The sequence below is a fragment of the Lactuca serriola genome, chromosome 2, assembly GCF_051521515.1.
Source record: "Lactuca serriola cultivar US96UC23 chromosome 2, Lser_US96UC23_V15, whole genome shotgun sequence".
NCBI classification, from domain to species: domain Eukaryota; kingdom Viridiplantae; phylum Streptophyta; class Magnoliopsida; order Asterales; family Asteraceae; genus Lactuca; species Lactuca serriola.
The window spans coordinates 99,334,367-99,354,451 of record NC_136409.1 but is presented as its reverse complement, the minus strand read 5'-3'; the positions used below and the strand labels follow the sequence as shown (position 1 = coordinate 99,354,451).

The window sequence follows — 20,085 nt, the reverse complement described above, 5'->3', positions numbered from 1 at the left end:
TCCTACGTCACGTTTATCGTCGTTTTCTTCTTTGCGTTTCTTGGCTCTCCCTGTTATCCCATTCTCTATTTTCCTTTTTTTTTTTTTCTCTTCGGAAAACTTTGTGGCGCTAAATGGAGCATCAGGCCATGCTTCATCGTTCAATTTTCGGAGGTAAATGCTCAGACTTTAGCCGATTAGTATATTCTTTCTGCTCTTCTGAACCTTTTGTGGCTTTTGTTCCATCGAATTTGATGATTTACTTTTTAGTCTTGCTCTTTAAGTATTTCACAGTTTGCCTACTCATTGGTATCTCCAATCCTTTTGTTTCCTGATCTGGGTCGCGAATTACACAATTTGTACCCTTTCATAAAGCTGAAATGTGTTTTTTCATACGAGTTTGTGTGAGTGATTGTTTGCAACAAAATATCAAGAAGGGATTTTCCATTTCGAATTTACCAAATTTGATAAAAATGTCGTGAGTTGCTAATCGAACAGGTCGATGTCAATTCTGTGGGTGGAACTTATCATTGTGTTCACTAATATAGAAAATGATTCCTTGATTGTTCATGATCCTAATGTTAATGTCTTAAAACTTGACCATATAACTTCTCAATTATTGGGAGATTGGATATTTGTTTTCTACCTTCAACAAGCGAATGAAAGAAAAAAGATGAATATTGCATTGTATAAAACTCTTTTACAAAAAAACTGATAATGTGTACCCTCTATTTTCTAGGTGGAGTGCAGTTTCTTTTGGGACCTCATGTGGGCATGAATGAACATCATCATAGTTTGATATCAATTATGAGAAGTCGATTCTTCTCAAAACATCTGATATCACAAAGAAAATGTTTCAAATCTTCCATTTCATGTTCTTCTGAGAAGTTAAATGGACCCCACGAGAGGAAAGAGAATACAGCAAAAGTGATTTATAGTGTTGCTCCTGCAATGGGACATAACAAGGTAATTATTAACAAAGGTTGTTACATCTTTTCATATATTCAATGGAATTCTTGTTTCATTCAGAAATGATAAAAGATTTCATTTTTCAGTTCAAATATAAAAGTTATCATCTTTTTTAGTTTACTTGATGTTTTTGTTTTGTATAGAAAATGTGTAATGGAGAGACTTGGTCAAGTTTTACATGATATTGGTAACAGGAAGCACATCCAGAATGCAGCTCAAGAGTTCCTGCAATTGTGAATGCTCTTGAAAAGTTGGAGCTTACTCCAAAGGTATAAAAAATATATATATTTTCAAATCCAATCATTTCAAGACAATATTTTTAGTTTTAACATCTTATGTATGTACAAATTTAAACCAATAGTTTCAATTACTTATAAAAAAATATGGCACCTTTGGGTAGGACAAAAAAAACTGCAAAAGTCTTGATTTTTTTTGAACTATCTTTATGCTATTATACATTCTAACTCTATGCAAGATTCCATGATAAAATGAAGATTTATACTAACATGCAATCTTTATGCTTGCAGTTTCGAGGATCTGAAATTGTTCAACTTCAAAATTTTAGAACAGCTACAGCAGAAGATATTGCAAGTGTACATACCAAATCTTATATTTTTGGCCTTGAGAAGGTAATACAGATTTTCTTTTTCTTGACATGAACAAAAGAAAGAAATGAGAGGATTTGCAATTTTAAAACTAAAAATGATGGTGTTATGTTCTTTGTAAAATGTTATTGTATAGGCTATGGAGCAGGCTTCAGAACAGGGGATTATACACATTGATGGCTCTGGGCCCACATATGCCACTTCCACAGTAAGAATTTTATAGTTAAGATGTTGTGTATGTGCATAGATGATGTTATTAATTTGTTATTTCATAGGAATTCATCAGGACATTGTTGAATATAATTTTGTTTATAGCACTTATTAGTTAGAATGTTAGATATTTGTTAAGAATGAAGAGTTATTTATTTTGTTTTTTTCTCCATTGACTATGTTTAAAAAAACATTTTAGAAAATGGAATGAAAAAAATGAGGATGAACTTGTATAAAGTTGGGACTTGATGGAGAAAGCCTCGTTTGCCTTGATCATCTGTATCATATTTTATTTTTGTAAATAAAAGGTCATTATTGTAATTATAGTAGTGTATAGAATAGATCATGAAATGTAAAATTTGATATCTTTTCTTATAAAATATAAACAATGCAGACATTCAACGAGTCATTAATTGCTGCTGGAGCAGGCCTATCTTTGGTTGATTCAGTGGTAATGAACTAATAATGACTTAACCATTTGATTTCTTTGAAATTGTAATTTTTTTTAATGATATGAAATTGTAGGTGGAAGCATCAAAAACGAGTGAGAATCCTCCGGTTGGTTTTGCCTTGATAAGGCCACCTGGACATCATGCAGTTCCAAAGGGGCCCATGGGATTTTGTGTGTTTGGCAATGTAGCAATTGCAGCTCGATATGCTCAACGTGTTCATGGATTAAAACGTGTTTTCATCATTGATTTTGATGTGCATCATGGAAATGGGACTAATGATGCTTTTTATGATGATCCTGATATATTCTTTCTTTCAACTCATCAAGTAAGCCAAGAATCCACTACTATTCAATATTCATGCAACAAACTTTCACAATCTATGCAAAAAAAACTGGTTTTTAGACCAAAAGATGCAAACCATGTTTCATTCCATAAATGCCTATGTTCTTTTTTTACCAATTTGTACGACATTATTTCGCCTTTTTACCATTTTATTCAACAATGTTTAACCTTTTTTTACCAATTTATGTGACAATGTTTTGTTCTTTACCAATTTATGGGATAGAGTAAATTACACGAATGGTCCCTATGGTTTAGGGTAGTTTGCTGTTTGCACGTTTGGTCCCTAACTTATTTTTTTAACTCGGAAGGTCCCTACTGTTTGTTTTTGTTACGCGCTAGGTCCCTGTCTTACCTAAAAAGACTATTTTACCCTTGACTTTTGAATTTATTTAAATAAACACATCCTCAACCCCACCCCGATCACCTTACATTACCCATCCCACCATTTTTGCCTATTTAAATAATAGTTTTTTAGGTAAGACAGGGACCAACTGCGTAACAAAAACAAACAGTAAGGACCAAGCGTGTAACAAAAACAAACAATAGTGACTTTCCGAGTTAAAAAAACAAGTTAGGGACCAAGTGCGCAAATTACCCCAAACCATAGGGACCATTCGTGTAATTTACTCTATGGGATAATATTTTGTTTTGTTTTTACCAAATTATGCAAACCGATACGAATCATGCAACCATGTTTCGGTAAAATACTGGTTTAGGATGGAAGCTACCCGGAAAAGACAAAACGTTGTTGCATAAATTGGTAAAAACATAAAAATCATTGTTGCATAAATATTAAATATCTTTTTGTTTATATTTTGAAAATAGGATTTTATGAATTGAAATTGATGTTTTAGGATGGAAGCTACCCTGGCACAGGAAAAATTGATAATATAGGACATGGTGATGGCGAAGGAGCAACACTTAATTTGCCATTAGCAGGGGGTTCTGGTGATATAGCCATGCGAACTGTCTTCCATCAAGTCATTGTTCCTTCAGCCCAAAGATTTAACCCCGATATAATTCTTGTTTCAGCAGGGTCAGATTTTCTTTCTTTCTTTCTACCAAAATCATATTTATATATTGTTTCATGAATCAATTTTTTTTGTTTTTTTTTTTTCAGATATGATGGACATGTATTGGATCCACTTGCGAATTTCCAATTCACAACAGGAACGTATTACATGCTGGCATCGAGCATCAAACAGCTTGCAAAAGAGCTTTGTGGAGGTCGATGTGTGTTTTTCTTGGAAGGAGGATACAACCTTAAGTCTCTTTCCAATTCTGTTGCAGAATCTTTTCGTGCTTTTATTGGAGAAAAAAGCATGGCGACACAACTTGATGAGTTTGGCTTCTTGTATGATGAACCATCTTTTAAAGTAAAGCAAGCCATTGATAGGATCAAACACTTGCATTCTCTTTAGAACATTTCCATGCCATATTTTCTCTTACTCTTGTATATCTTATGTTTAGATACATATAATTGTCACATTGTCATTTATCTATATGTTTAGATTTGTATAGGCCAATCAAAATATTGTTTTGATTATGTGAAAGATTAAATTACAACTTTTCGGAAAAGCTGTAAAAAAATGATTACATAGTTGTTTTTTGAATTTGATTTATCATTTATGTATTCATGATATGTTTTTTAATGTTTTAAGTTTGTATTGTGTATTGAGTTTTTTTTGGGGTAAATGACACAAAAAAACATTCTTTTTACACAGAAATTCGATTTTGACACCGTGTTTTTTTTTTGTCAATTTTGACACTATGTTTATTAATTTGTTACAATTCAGACCACTTGACCAGTTAACCAGGTTATATGCTGACGTAACATGATGATGTGGCATGCTGATATGATATGCTGACGTGTCAAAATTGAATTTTTTTCTCACAAAAAACACTAAATTTTCATTTTTTTTTTGATTTTGACACTAAGTTTAATTTGTTATTTCAACTTTAACACTATGTTTTTTTATTTCAAATCAAACATCATTTTTTCCAATTTTGTTCAATGTTGACAATTTTTTATTTGAAACCGTAAAAATATTTTTTTAATACATTTAAACCGTATAAATATGTTTTTTTATTCATTTAAAAATCATAGTTTTGTATAAATACATTTTTTTTTACACTCAAACCATATTTTTATGTATAAATATGTATTAGTTATATAAAAACTGTATTTTATATTAAATATGCAACTTTAAAATGTGTTTGGAGGTTTGGAGGCGTGTAGTCGATCAAAACTCGGATACCAAATTTGCAACCCATCAAATTTTTACATCTTATTAGAAGCTTATGATTATTTTGATTCTCATGATATAACTAATGCTTTGAATGTAAGAAAAAAAACACCTTGTATTTAAATAAAAATGTGGTTTTTAAACGAAAAAAATATGTTTATACGGTTTAAAATGTAATAAAAAAATATATTTATACGGTTTCAAATGGTCAAGTGGTCAGAATTATAACAAATTGGAAAACACAGTGTCAAAATTGACACAAAAAAACACGGTGTCAAAATCGAATTTCCGTATAAAAAAATGATTTTTTTTGTACTATTTACCCTTTTTTTTTTGTTAACCAAAAAACGCATGTAAACGTTCTATTTGGTTATGATATTCTTATTTAAATAATGAGGACATAGAAGTGTGCAGAATATCTATAGACTACTGGATTAAAGAAATGTCAAATGAAGACAAAACAGTTTCAACTAGGTGTCAGTTTATATTAAATCCGGTCAAAATTGTTCTAAGATGATAAGAAATGGCCGTCGATGGTCAAGAAATAGAGAAGCGTGGGTATACGATTCGTACAATGCGACAATTGAACCATGTTTTCACATTTTAAATTTCTTAAAAGTTTTAGTTATGTTTTGTAAGTTCAGCAAAAACAGTCCCTGAATTTTACATTTTTTTGTTTAATATATAAAACATAAAATTGAAATTAGGTTAATATCAATGTTTTAAAAACATATTTTTTAATTGAACCGATATGGTGACTGTTTCCCGGTTCAACCAGTTCGATCGCCGGTTTAACCGGTTTCTATAATTTTCATTTTTTTTCCTATTTTCCTACAAACATAGACATCTATACGTTTAAACATTAAAAGTACAAGTCGTAGATCAATCAAAATACATTAAAAAAAACACATAACCATAAATTTTACATCTATCCATGTATATCAAAAAGAAAATATAGTAAAATACGAAAACAAAATATAGTTTTATATTTTGTTTCAGGGGTTTGCACCCTATTTAAACCCTCATTCCGCCCCAATCTCGTCCCCATTCACCCTCAGAGCCCTATATCTCGTTCAAGCTTTGTTTCCTTGTGAGTTTGAAGCTTTTGGTGTGTCCTCTTGAAGTTTTGGAGTGGGAAGAAGAGTAGATCAAGGAGAAGAAGAGGAGGTCAGGCATCTTTGAGCTATCTCAGTGTGTTTCCTAAGGTATAACTCGTTTTCCCCCTTGTTTTCATGGTTATTATCCCTTATAGCTCCATTAAATTCCTCTTTGAACCATTTCCAAGCTTGTGTATGTTTGAGGGTTTGTAATAAGCTGATTGACCTTAAGATCTAGGCATGGTTGAGCTCCAAGAGCTCAGATCTACTGTCTTTTTGGAACCATATTGCATGAAAGCCCTAGATCTACCCCTTTTGGTGCATTTTGGACCTTAAAACCCTCATGGTTGTCTATTTACACGTAAAGTTGGAAACTTTACGTGTTAATCAAGCCCAGGATCACGGATCTATGTATGGCATGAGCTGGATTCAAGCAAAATCGACCATATAGTAATTGCATGGTAACGACTCGGCGAGTCGTTCATCTGACTCGGCGAGTCGGTTCGCGAGTCTCCGAGTTTGTCCCCTTTTCGTTGTGTCGAGTAGAGTAGTGAGTCCTGAGTGGACTCGGTGAGTTGGAAGCCGAACTCACCCATGAAGGAACTCAGCGAGTCAATGCCCTGACTCGGCGAGTTCAAGGCAATCTTCTTAGATCAAGAACAGACTCGACGAGTTGTTCATACAACTCGGCAAGTCATAGCATAAAGTGTTCTTCGGATGAAGATGAACTCGGCGAGTTGTTCATACAACTCGGCGAGTAGGATGAAGGACTTGGACATCAGTTTAGAAGGAGAACTCGTTGAGTCAACGCCTAACTCGACGAGTAGAGACGGGATTCAGGTCAATCGATTGAATAGGGACTCGGCGAGTTGGAGAGCCAACTCGGCGAGTCGGGTCAACTGAAAGTTGACTTTGACCTTGGCTTATGACTTGGTCAGGGGTAAAATGGTCATTTTACCCCAAGGGACAGTTAGTAGTGATTGAATGAGTGTTTGGTGGGAATTATAGCCGGAGGATTTCCGGAGCAGCAGCAGCAGCAACAGGCAGTTAATTCCCACACAGATCAGCAGCTACGTCGAGGTGAGTTACCTTCCAGTAGCGGTGGGTCTACGGCCACAATGTCGGCCCACCAGTAGGAGTTGTATGTAGATGATTGTCTCTATGATATTCATCTAGGGATTACTACTACCTGTGTTATGTTTATGTGCTAGTGACAGTAGGGGGAGATAGTCCCCAAGATATCCGGTCGGTAGGGCCGAAGGGGTAGTCATACCCAGCCAAGCTAGATAGATTCGGATATTGTGATACATGTTATGTGGTAGTAGTAGAGGGGAGATATAGTTCCCCAGTATCCGGTCGAGAGGACCGAAGGGGAGGCCAGCACCCAGATATGCCAGGCAGTGTCCGGTCGAGAGGACCGAAGGGGAGGCCAGCACCCAGATATGCTAGGCAGTATCCGGTCGAGAGGACCGAATGGGAGGCCAGCACCCAAGTATGCTAGGCAATTTCCGGTCGAGAGGACCGAAGGGGTATGTCGGGCACCCAGATATGTCTGACAATATATGTATGTTATGTGATTATATGGTATGTGGTACAGTGGGGGAACTCACTAAGCTTCGTGCTTACGGTTTTCAGTTTTGGTTTCAGGTACCACTTCTTCGAAGGGGAAGGAGCCGGCGCGGTAGCGGTACATCACACACACGCTTTGCTTTCCGCATCATGAGATCCTCCTGGGAATTTGTACTCTGACACTTTAATGTTTTATAAAAATGTTTCTAGACACGCAGTATCTTTTGTGAAATGATATCATCGTCGAGCCTTTTATTTTTAATGTTTTGCCATGTACTTGTTTTAAAATGACCTTTTTGGCTTGTATTTTTGGGGCGTTACACATGACGTATACAACGGGAAGGCTGGTCGAGTCCCTCCTCCACTCGTCGGGTTTCTCCGCAACGAATTGCGGGCCAACCCCGACTCGACTCGTCGAGTGCACTTATGGACTCGGCGAGTTACTCCCATGACAACACTGAAATGACCTTCTGAGGTCAGATCCGCTTCCCTACACTATAGATCTGACTTCCCCACAACCAATAACCACATAAAGGTCAAATCTTGATCCACATGCAACGTGTACAAGGCTTTCCTTGGTGAAATGGCTTCTAAAATGGCAATCTAGTCTCTTTTTCCTCCATAAACCAACATAAAGCAGAATGGGGAAAGCTCTCTGGACCCCTATGGGTCCAGATCCGAAGTCCAACACAACAAGGGACCATAAACTCAACATTACAAGCTCTAAAAAGGGTATAGAAAACCCTAGATCATAGATCTTAACCCTAAACAGAAAGGAAGTTTGATTTGATACCTCAATAGTGTAGATCTGAACTTGAAAACCCTGGATCCACAACTCCCTTGACCTCCTCTTGCTTGGAACAACTTCTCCTTTGCTAAAACACACCAAAATCGATCAATATGGCCTTATCTCACTCTCAACTCGCTCAAGCTCTTAAGGGGCACTCTCTCTGGACAGGTAGCTGCACAAGAGGGCTATAAGGTCCTTTAAATAGGGCTCAGGCCTGGGGAATTAGGGTTTCAGCTTACAGCGCGGACTCGTCGAGTCCCCCCCCTTCCGAGTCGCCACGTCCCTTCATTAATCCAGTCATCAATCGTGATCCTACTCGACGAGTCTAAGCGTCAACTCGTCGAGTCCACCCTTTAAACTCAAAAATAAAAGATAAATTATAATACCTGGATATCCGGATGTTAAACCTTAATTTTGATTTTTTGTCGGTTTTGTCCCTGCAATAATTTTAGGTGCGTTAATGCTTAATATTTTGGAAAACTTGTTCATTTTTTCACCTCATCCATTTTTACCTTCTATAGCTGGTCACTGGATTACGTGGCACTGACTGGGAAGCCCTACATGTTGCTGACCGGACAAAGAAGCTGACATGGCAGCCATGTCATCACATTAGACAGTTAAGAAAAATGAAGCTATGTTTGAGAAAATGAGGATGCTAAGAAGCATGTATGTGTGTGTGTGTGTGTGTGTATATATATATATATATATATATGGGATGATTAAAACAAAAGTTAAATATCAAGGTGTAAATATTAAATATTTTTTAAAAGTAAAAATTAGAGATAAACACACCTGAAGTGATGAATAAGTAAGTAATTTAATGTATAATAAAAAAAACTAATGAGATATTTTAAATAAACGGGTTGAATTACAAATTTCCAAAGATTTCTTTGGATACAAGATTAGATGTCTTATTGGTAAGTTTACCGTACCAGGGGTGGATGCAGAATCTCATAGTAAGGGTGTCACGAGAATGTCAGGGGTTGCACGATCGCAACATTTTTTTTTTGAAAACTTTTGGAAAAGTTGAAACTGTGTCTGGAAAAGTCAGGGGTTGCACGGGCCACCGTGTGCCCTATACTAAATCTGTCACTGCTTTTCACTCTTGACAATGCAACATACAACTGCACATGAATGAACACTGATTGTCTAAAAAACAAACTCACCTTCGATAATGAACCAACTGTATCAAATGAATCAGTAATGAGAAGATAGATAAATCTAGTTAATGAACACTAGTTGTCTCAAGACAACCACCTGTCGTTAATGAACCAATTAGCAATCAAACATCTTCATTTTTTGGTTCAAGGATTGCTCTTTCTTGAAAAACAAATCAGATTCTTGACATTTTGAATAATAGAATGATAGAAAAATTCAATTAGTTAACTAATAGGATCAAATGAATCAGTAATGAGAACATCATCCAAGATATCAATAATTCTCTAACCATCATTTAAACCACCGACATTTCCTTGTCATATATTCAAAAACCAGTTTTCAAATGTCGTTTCTTCAATATCAGATGTTTAAACACTTAACCTCGTGTTTTTCGTTAATCTTAGGACAATGTAAAACAACTTTGAAAGTTAATAGACATTATTGTTAATAATATTTTTGCACGCATTTATTTTTTAGAAACCTAGATGTTTTTTCGTAACTAACCACCAAAAAGTGAAATTATCTATGAACCAATGTAATATTAATGCTAAAAATCCCAATAAATTAGAAAATATTATTAAATTAATTTGAGCAAATTTACCAACTCTAGCCAAGAAAAAGAAAGAAGAGTTTTGGTGCATCATCTCAGCTTGCAAGCCTCACCATCATCTTCTCTCACACACTCTAGACCTTTCTGAGTATTCTAGCTCTATGCTTTATGATTCTATGTGCTTAGATATAGGGTTTCATGTGTTTTTATTCATGTTTAGGCTAGTTGGAGTGTTGGGGTTCCATAAAGTTGCCAGATTTATGGATCCATAGAGTCCCTTTATTGTTAGAAGTGATGGATCTAAATTTTGATAGAGTTTTGAACTCTTGCATGGGATCTTGACCCCGTTTTCCACCATTTTGACCTAGCTTGAGTTCAAGACATGCATTGGACATGCATGTCTATAAAGGAATGATTTTTATGACCTTTTAGGAATATAAAAGCCTACTGTAAAGTATGGATGGGTGAGGTAAAAGATTAAGAGCTTAATGAATTAAGCTGTTTTGGGCAGTTCCCACGGCATGGAGGTTTGGTCTCCACGTCGTGACGATTGGCAGATTCTTGACTGTTTTGTCCTACATCCCCAAAACATGGCATAAGCTTTTCCATGTCGTGGAGACTGGCTGAGTGGCTTTGACTATTGACTCTGACCATTGACCGTTGACTTTTTGACCACATTCGACTTTACGTCAAATTAGGGTTTTGGGCTCTAGTTTAAGATGTGGTTCCCTGGTTGCTGTATAGGTAACCTGTAGAGCTGGTTTTTGGATATGTGATCAGTGCTATTTCTACTAGGTTGCGATGTGAGTTTTCTCACTATACTTTGTATTGTAATATGTGTCTTTGTGTGTAGGATGTTTTTATACTGTAATGATATGTTAGATTGGTATATCTGTATGATTACCTGTACTGGATGGTTATTGATTATTTGTTTGCATATGTCGATATAGTATGGTTGGGTTGAGGTGGTACGACTTTATGCTGTAGGCCAAACAAACCCGGGGTAATCCAATCCGAGGACTGTGGGCTCGGGGGCAATCTGGTCCAATAACTGTGGGCCCGGGGTAATCCAATGTTATATTGTGGGCCCGATGTGCATGCATTGTATATGTATTTATATATAGGGTATTTTAGGGGAACTCACTAAGGTTTGACTTATAGTTGTTGATTTCAATGTTTTCAGGTAGTTCTGATGATCGGGGTGAGAATATGACCGAAAATATTAAAATATAGGAGTTGCTTTTCAACCTCCATACTTTGTCTCCCATTCTTCTAAATGCTAGAAATACTTTACTTAGCACCTCAAGTGTGATGCCTCAAATGGTTCACAACAAACCATGAACAAGTGGATGATAATGAGAGAGAGGTTTGGAGACACAAAATCGATTATGGTTCTCTAAGAACACACATAGCCATCATTTTAGGGCTTAGGGAAATACATATATAGTGTAGAATTCCAAGAGTTAAACCCTAATCCACTTTCTTGGGCCTTAATCCAATAATCCATATGATAAGCCCTTTAGACTAACTCTTCATGGACTCTTACATGAACTTAGTCCATTACTAATCAGTATGGATCATTAGCCCAAACTATATATGTATCACTAATTTACTTAATCACTCCCTGTTAATTTAATTAGTCTCTTTTGATCACTAAATTAATTCCAAATTAATTTCTGATCAATACTAATTAAATAATATGATTTCACAATTAATATATTATACTTATAATATAATAATAAATCATAAATAACCTCTTTCTCAAATATCCATCCTATCAGATTGTTCTGGTGAATGCAACCCAAAATGGACCATGCTACTCTCGGGTCAAGTACATATCAATTATAGTTATGGGCTTAGACACATAATCCAACAGTCTCCCACTCGGATAAGTCTAATAACTATAACTGAAAGTATGACTAAAAACCGACTAGCAATCATAACTCTTAAAAGCCACTGTCGAACTCTGACGTGTCCATTAGATAAGGGATCATATATATTCCTCCATTCAAGATATCGTATGGACTGAGACATGGATTATAATCATTCTCTCTGTCCATATGTCGTTTCCCAATTTCCGATTTATGACGACCGACTAATTGAACAAATCAAATCAATCTAGATTTGGCCAAGCACTTAGGGTTGTCATCACTAAATCATCGATGGGCCCACATATATCGCTTTTATCCCTTTAAGGGTATAAGGAATGGATAAACTTCAACTCATATGCTTGCTCTATTTACTCATCAAATCACACAAAATAATATGTTTTATAACACCAAGTTACTGGTGCATTTTCATATTATTAATGTGCGACCAACTTGTAAACTGCAACTATATGTCTCCGTTTCAAGAATAAAAGATATTATCGTCTCACAATCATTCATGATAAAATCCATGAAATGATTCAGATGTGCATGTGTTTAATTCAATACTCAAATCTTATTATAGGAGTACTCATGAACAGTGCAGCAAACTTGTGCTATGTCTAAAACACCTAGACAATCTACAGTTAGATTCATGACAGTCTTGACTCAAGACCTGCTTCCAAAGTATGATCTACTATGGATAGTTTGAATAATCTTATTATTCGGGAAGTCAAAACTGTTGAGTTTTGAGCATTCTAACACTCCTATGGTGTACATGCAACCCTATAAACCTTGGATCTATGTTTTCTCTATTATACATGCAAATAAGAACTTTCCAAGGCTTTAATCCTAACTAGCATATTATGAAGTTCTTATACTACAAAGTTCTAGTTAGATGATATACCTTTTGATGTAGCTTGATGTCTTCAAGCTTTAAGAGCTTAGCCCCAATAGTGTGGAAGCCTCAAATGGAATCACAAATCACCAAAACACCTTGGAAGACTTTTGAGAATATGGATACTTGGTTCTCTCTAGTTAAATCGACTAGCCCTTCTTAGTGTACCCACACTAGCGCCAATTTCACCAACCAAGGACATCTTTATATAGTATGGATACTAGGGTTAAACCCATGACCTTTCATTTCATATGATCCATGGGTTAAACACTCCATGGACTATCCATGAAATCTTAGCCCAACCTAAATGAACTTGGCCCATTCCATATATATATATATATATATATATATATATATAAGAGTCCATATTTAATTAGTTCATTTTGATCACTTAATTAATTCTAAATTAATTTTTGATCAATACTAATTAAATAATATGATTCCATATTAATATATTAGAACTTATAATATATTAATATTAATCATAAATATACTATTCTCAAAATATTATCCATATAAATTGTGCCGGTGAAGTGCAACCCAAATGGACCATGCCGGGTCGGGTCAAGTACATACCAAATATAGTTATGGACTTAGACATTAATCCAACAGTCTCCCACTTGGATAAGTCTAAAACTATTATTGAGTATGACTTCAAAACCTAACTGGCAATCGTAGCTCTTAAAGCCACTGTTGAACTCTGATCTTGTCAACGAACTTGTCCATTAGATAAGGGATCATATATTCCTCCATTCTAGATATCATATGGACTGAGACATGGATTATAATCATTCTCTCTGTCCATTTGTTGTTTCCTAATTTCCGATTCGTGATGACTGACTGACTGAACAAATCAAATCAGTCCTGGCTTGGCCAAGCACTCACATGTGTCATCATTAAATCATCGAGGGGCCCACATATATCGCTTTTATCCCGAAGGTAAAAGGAATGGATAAACTTCGACTCATATGGCTTGTTCTACTACTTGTTGAATCATACACAAAGGCACGTTTTATAACACCGAGTTACCAAGTGCGTTTTCATGTAATCAATGTACAATCAACTCATAGTAACAACTCATATCTCTAGGTTTGAAGAATATAAGATATTATCGTCTCATGATCACTCGTGATAAAATCCATGAAGTGATTCCAATGAGCGCGGGTTGAATCCAATACTCAGAACTTATGAGCACTCATGAGTGTTGTAGCCCTTTGTCCAACATCTTAGACCTCTACAAGCCAACCCATGACAATCTTAATTCATATCTACTTCAAACATATGACCGACTGTGGATGGTTGAATAACTTAGTCATTCCGGAAGAATAACCTAGTTTATTCTGGAAGTCAAAACATGAAAAATGAAACACAAGAATAACTGAATCTAGTATGGTATCAAAAACTATGAATATAAATAAAACACCTTTTATTTATCACCATACCGATTACTCATTATTCATGGTTTCGGTTTTATCAACTTTATACTTGAATTAAAAACACTAGTTGTCCCATGCTCCAAGCATGTACACTATGTTTTTCTTAAACAATATCTTTTCCATACACCAAGTATGCACTCTATGTTTGTCTATGATTCTTACTTTGTGACTTAGATCGATTGAACATAAATCCAATGATCATCTTTTCACAGTCCCAAACCCTTACTGCAAATGCAAGAATTCCAAATTCATGCCATTTACCGAAATCTGTTAGATTCTAAACTTATATGCATTGATCCTCTTGTAATGATTATGCACAAATTCACTTGGCAACAATCATTATAGAGTATTCCAAAGGAGATCAACTCCTTGGAAACATCCTTCTTACATTAAGTTTCTTAATCTTACACAGATTGATTGAACAACTTTCTATCTTTGAACCATTTCCATATTCCATTTTGACTATCACTTCTGAACAGGAGTTGCCTCCTTACAGATTATGTCAATATGGTCCTTCCAAAATTAATACTATACTTCCAACTGTCCTTGAGCAACCAATCTTTGGTAAACCCTAGATTGTCCTCGACAATTGCTTAATCATTTTAGTCATATCCAATTCTAGACCTTTTCCCTTTTTAATGCCCCATGCATTTGGAAAATTTTGGAAAGGATAAATATAGCACATGTAATCGATCCTATATCCGAAGCATATGGGACACGATCCATGATGTCTCACATAAAGACTAAACCAGTCTTTTGCTATAATATTTCCATTTTTATTTGCCAAGTTCTCATAATTTAGATTATAAAAAGGGATGCCGTAATCATAATCGAATTTTAGAACGCAAATAATGAACCCATATATATAATTTCCTTATGTTAACCCATTCCAACATGAAATTCATATATATTTTTGACTAAATACGATTAAGACCTCAAACTAAGCTTTTAGATTTGAGATGAAGTATAATTTCCTCTCCTTTAATTATAGCAAAACAACTTTTTCCCAATTGAGACCTTTTATTTTTCTATAATTAACATTGCTAACTTGCAACCTTTATCATAATTATCATACTCCCACTGACATGATGGTTATTAGCATAACACTTATGCTCCCACTAGCTTTGACATGTACACAGAAATTAGCTGACTTTCTTACCAAAGTTCAGATTTCTGATACTAGATTGCTTTGATAAAACTTTATCAAAATCATACACCTTGCCTTAGATAGCACACTTGTGTGTCTAAACAATTATGAAGAGGGATGCCGTAATCATAATGGTTAGACCTTTTTGCCATTTCTCACAAGTCCAGGTTAGTGTGCCGGTAAACCACACACGCTCCACTAACGACTTTGAGAATGCAAATATTACAATTGCTATCTAGCTAAAAATCTACTTAGTGAAAGTGTTTCCTCACCATCATTTTCATGAATCGGAGAGAAACCTTATGACCCTTAGATTTACTGGTGTATGTGTTCTTATCCATGTGAATTGTCAAAACCATAGTCACAAGACAAGGGTAATGACCAATCCAAACTCATATGGACTGAACTCAATCTCAATTTCTTGTCATCTGGCAGCTCAAGGGCCTGCCATTGCTTCCAAGTTGTTATGCAACCAATTGAGAACTCTAAGAACTCATATGCAAAGTCAACTTTAATTGGAATGGGCACAGAATATGTCAACACGATAGGTTATAAACCTCAAGTCGTGTGCTAGTGAAGAACTTCAGGTTTTATTCTTAATTAGTTCTTGAGGCTTTCAAGACCTTTAGGACTCCTACTGTCCTCTTGACATATAAGACTCCCTTGTCAAATATTCAAGAGATAGTGTGGACTCTAATAAAGACAAACACTTCACACAATTGGCCTTAGTTGGTCTTTGTTTTATCCAAAACATCACAACTTACCAATTTCAAATGTCCAAGAGTAGAAAACTTTTACTCTTACATTTGACAAGTGTTTTAAACATTCTTTAAGATATGTCACTCAAATTACAATCTTGGAGTATGACTCTAAGACTTGTATTGGAACGAAGTATCACTCATCTTCTTGATTTAACCATTTCAACAATTCAAGTTCCTCTTCTTAGTCATAAGAATGCACTAAGATTTCCTTAGAGAACTAATTGTGCTATGGTTTCTTAATCATTAAGATGATTACAAAACTGATACTAAAGTACTCTCCCATCTTTTCAGATTTGAGAAACTTTTATCTTTCTGCCTAAGTTGATTCTTCTTATTTGCTCTGCCTTACATTGGAACCTTTTCCAATGTCTCAGAATTACACTTAAGCTTGTAAGTATAATCATATTTACTAAACCTTAGTAAATCATGATGAATAGTCTTATCCATCTTTTGTGGTGGACTTTGACAAGTGCACAAGAAAGTGTACTTGATCCCTTAGTCCTTCTCTTGACTCACACATCCATGTGAACAAGTAGTTAGTCTTAATTTTTCCAATGCTCGAAAGTTCTCATTCATCATACTATACAACTTGCATGATTCCAAGTTTCGGTCCAATTGAAACTTGGGTGATGAGAATCTTTCCTTATTTGGTAAATTTAGACACTACCACAAATGAACGAATCAAATTCATATTTCCAAAATTGCTATAAACATACAAACATCAAGTTTTCATGAATGCCATTGTAAGGAGATAAAAATAAAGTAAAACAAACTTTTATTTATTTTAAAATGCGGAAAAAACTTTTTCCTTACAATGTAACTTGAAATGAAAACTATGTTATTACTTGTTTCCTAGCTATATATCATAACTCCTAAGAGTAGCTCAAGAATCCAATCTTCAATCAAGCGATAGAAATCCATCTTCGCGATTAGATTTAACATACTCTTTCTTTAAGTTTCCTTCACTTTTCCATTGATTCTTAAACATCAACATGTGACCCAGTCACATCTTGTAATAAGAATTTCAGAATAGAAACTTAACCGAGTTAGATAGTGGACCTTACCTGAAATAGAGTCAAACTTATTGACTTTTCCATCCTTAGGTAAAACTAGTAGCTTCGCAACCAATGCCCCTTTCTTTGACGATATAAACATATGGACCCTTTGGTAATGGGACTATCTCAGACTTAGCTTTTCTATTTACCATTTGGTCAACCGAGTTGACTATGGCCGATCCTTTTCCATTGGGAAGAGAGAGCTTTAATGGATATCCAATGTCATCATTTTCAATGTCCATAAAGTTTTAGGAAGTTGATCTTAGCAAATAGATAAGATCATTAAGGGTCTTGTCATAGTCTGGTTCATAGGAGTCCCAAAGGAGCTCACTATGTGACTTAGAAAGTGATTGAACCACCAACTTTCTCAAGACTTTGACACCCAACTCTCCCGGCTTGTCAATATGTGACTACATCTCCAAAATGTGATCACACCTAGACCTTGCCTTGCCAATAGGGCTTGAGTGACCTTGAACTTGTGGGTTAGGGAGAATAATTGGAGAAGGTGGAGGAAGTGAAGTTCCAAGAGATTTGGGAGGATCATAGATGTCTGCACTAGACATATTTTGGGAGATATTCAAGATAGTTGATTAAAAGTCCTTAATATAACACCCAATATGAGATATTAAGGCTAGGACCCAGCAAACTATTTTATAACTTGGAAGAGGGATGCCGTAATCCAAGCTATAGAATATTTGAAGGTAGGTGAATGACGATTCACCAATTTCCACCATGAAAACGAAATAATTTATAAGGTTTTATTTTGATTTGAAACTCCTAGATCTTTGAGATTCATTGAACTATTCAATGGCATGTTTCAATCTCGAGTGTGCCCTTCAGGTTTTGTGACTGGGATGCCGAGGATCACAAAAGAAGGTGTGAAGTAACCATGCAAATTACTTGGTACCCTTAAGTGTTTACCCCTCAATCGATGTGCCGGTTAACCACACACACTCCATCGATACTATGATAAACATTAAGTTACCCTTTGCCTAACTTGTTAAATATGAGTTAGTGTGCCAGTTAACCACACACGCTCCACTAACCGACTTAAACAAAGTGCATAGTGTAATTTCATGGATTAGCACCTTATTCACATTTTCCTAAGTAACTAAGATTGGGTATTATTAAGAGTTTAGTTACTTAGTATTTATCATTAATACTTTTAATGAAGGGAGAATTATAGTCCTGTCAAACCCGTTCGGCTAACGACCCTCCACCAGTCAAGGAAGCGGTGGGTGAGAATGGACACCCATTAAACTGCCATTTTATAGGCAGTAACCTTATACCCCCCTTATAGACCGGCTTCGTGAATGAGGCCTACTAATGGTAAGACTGACTTTACTCTTATACATATATATATATATATATATATATATATTATTAACTTATAATATTATAAAGTATAAGGGTTGAATTTTAACTTTTAAAATTGTAAGGGCTAACTTGGAATTAAAGTATTCATAAGTGAAAACTTTTCAAATTCCAAAACTTGAGGGCAAGTTTTGAAACTATTCACAACTAATTAATTCCATAACTTGTGTGTTTAAAGTAGTTTTAATCCAAAAACTCTTCAAGTTCCATAACTTGAGGACAAGTTATGGAAGAGTTTAAATTATTAAAGAATGTAACTTTTTCTTTATTTTGTAACTTATGGAATTAATTAAGGTTACATATTTTATTACTTAATGAAGTGACTCTTGAACCTCCATAACTTAAGGACATGACTCTTCATCTTTTGTAACCATTGCCAACTTTTATGAGTTTTATGAAACTTAAATGTGACTTTTCATATAACTTGAGGACAAGTTACAAAAACACATTTTAGAATCAACTCTTAAATTAATTTGGATTGAAAACAATAATTTCACATAACTTTCTATTAATCTAAGCAACTCATAAGAACAAGATAATTCAAATCAAAATTTTTTCATGTAATTAGCCTAATCACTAAACTAATACAAAACATGAATCTATTGACAATTATCTTTGAAATTGGATTAGCATAAACATTACCACATCAAAAATAAGTTTATAAGTCCAAAAACATCTTAGGGTAATGTTCCTAGTCCAATTCCAGCCAAAAAGGTCGAATATATGCTGTCTGGGGGTCCAACTCGTCGAGTGCACGAATCAACTCGGCGAGTTGGATGCATTTTGCCTTGGACTCGGCGAGTCTGCTGGGCAGACAGCATCAAAACTCGATTTTTCAGCTACTTTTGCAAGTATAACAAGAAAACAAGCCTAGGATCTGATACCACTGTTGAGTTTTGAGCATTCTAACACTCCTATGGTGTACATGCAACCCTATAAACCTTGGATCTATGTTTTCTCTATTATACATGCAAATAAGAACTTTCCAAGGCTTTAATCCTAACTAGCATATTATGAAGTTCTTATACTACAAAGTTCTAGTTAGATGATATACCTTTTGATGTAGCTTGATGTCTTCAAGCTTTAAGAGCTTAGCCCCAATAGTGTGGAAGCCTCAAATGGAATCACAAATCACCAAAACACCTTGGATTATGGATACTTGGTTCTCTCTAGTGAAATCGACTAGCCCTTCTTAGTGTACCCACACTAGCGCCAATTTCACCAACCAAGGACATCTTTATATAGTATGGATACTAGGGTTAAACCCATGACCTTTCATTTCATATGATCCATGGGTTAAACACTCCATGGACTATCCATGAAATCTTAGCCCAACCTAAATGAACTTGGCCCATTCCATATATATATATATATATATATATATATATATATATATATATATATAAGAGTCCATATTTAATTAGTTCATTTTGATCACTTAATTAATTCTAAATTAATTTTTGATCAATACTAATTAAATAATATGATTCCATATTAATATATTAGAACTTATAATATATTAATATTAATCATAAATATACTATTCTCAAAATATTATCCATATAAATTGTGCCGGTGAAGT

General features: G+C 35.0%; 1 protein-coding gene across 1 annotated transcript; it reads left to right on the top strand.

Moving 5' to 3' along the window:
* On the top strand, positions 1–4,190 carry HDA14 (histone deacetylase 14). The gene is made up of 9 exons (XM_079024352.1): positions 1–153; positions 719–945; positions 1,143–1,217; positions 1,476–1,577; positions 1,690–1,761; positions 2,158–2,214; positions 2,289–2,540; positions 3,412–3,593; positions 3,678–4,190. Exons 1-9 carry the CDS (start codon positions 114–116, stop codon positions 3,976–3,978), a joined length of 1,308 nt encoding a protein of 435 aa, XP_078880478.1. The 5' UTR covers positions 1–113; the 3' UTR covers positions 3,979–4,190.
* Positions 4,191–20,085: the final 15,895 nt, after the last annotated feature.

Coding starts and splice junctions, on each gene's coding strand:
- HDA14 (XM_079024352.1), top strand. CDS start 114: ATGGAGCATCAGGCCATGCTTCATCGTTCAATTTTCGGAG. Junction 154..718: donor TCATCGTTCAATTTTCGGAG/GTAAATGCTCAG, acceptor TCTATTTTCTAG/GTGGAGTGCAGTTTCTTTTG. Junction 1,578..1,689: donor ATATTTTTGGCCTTGAGAAG/GTAATACAGATT, acceptor GTTATTGTATAG/GCTATGGAGCAGGCTTCAGA.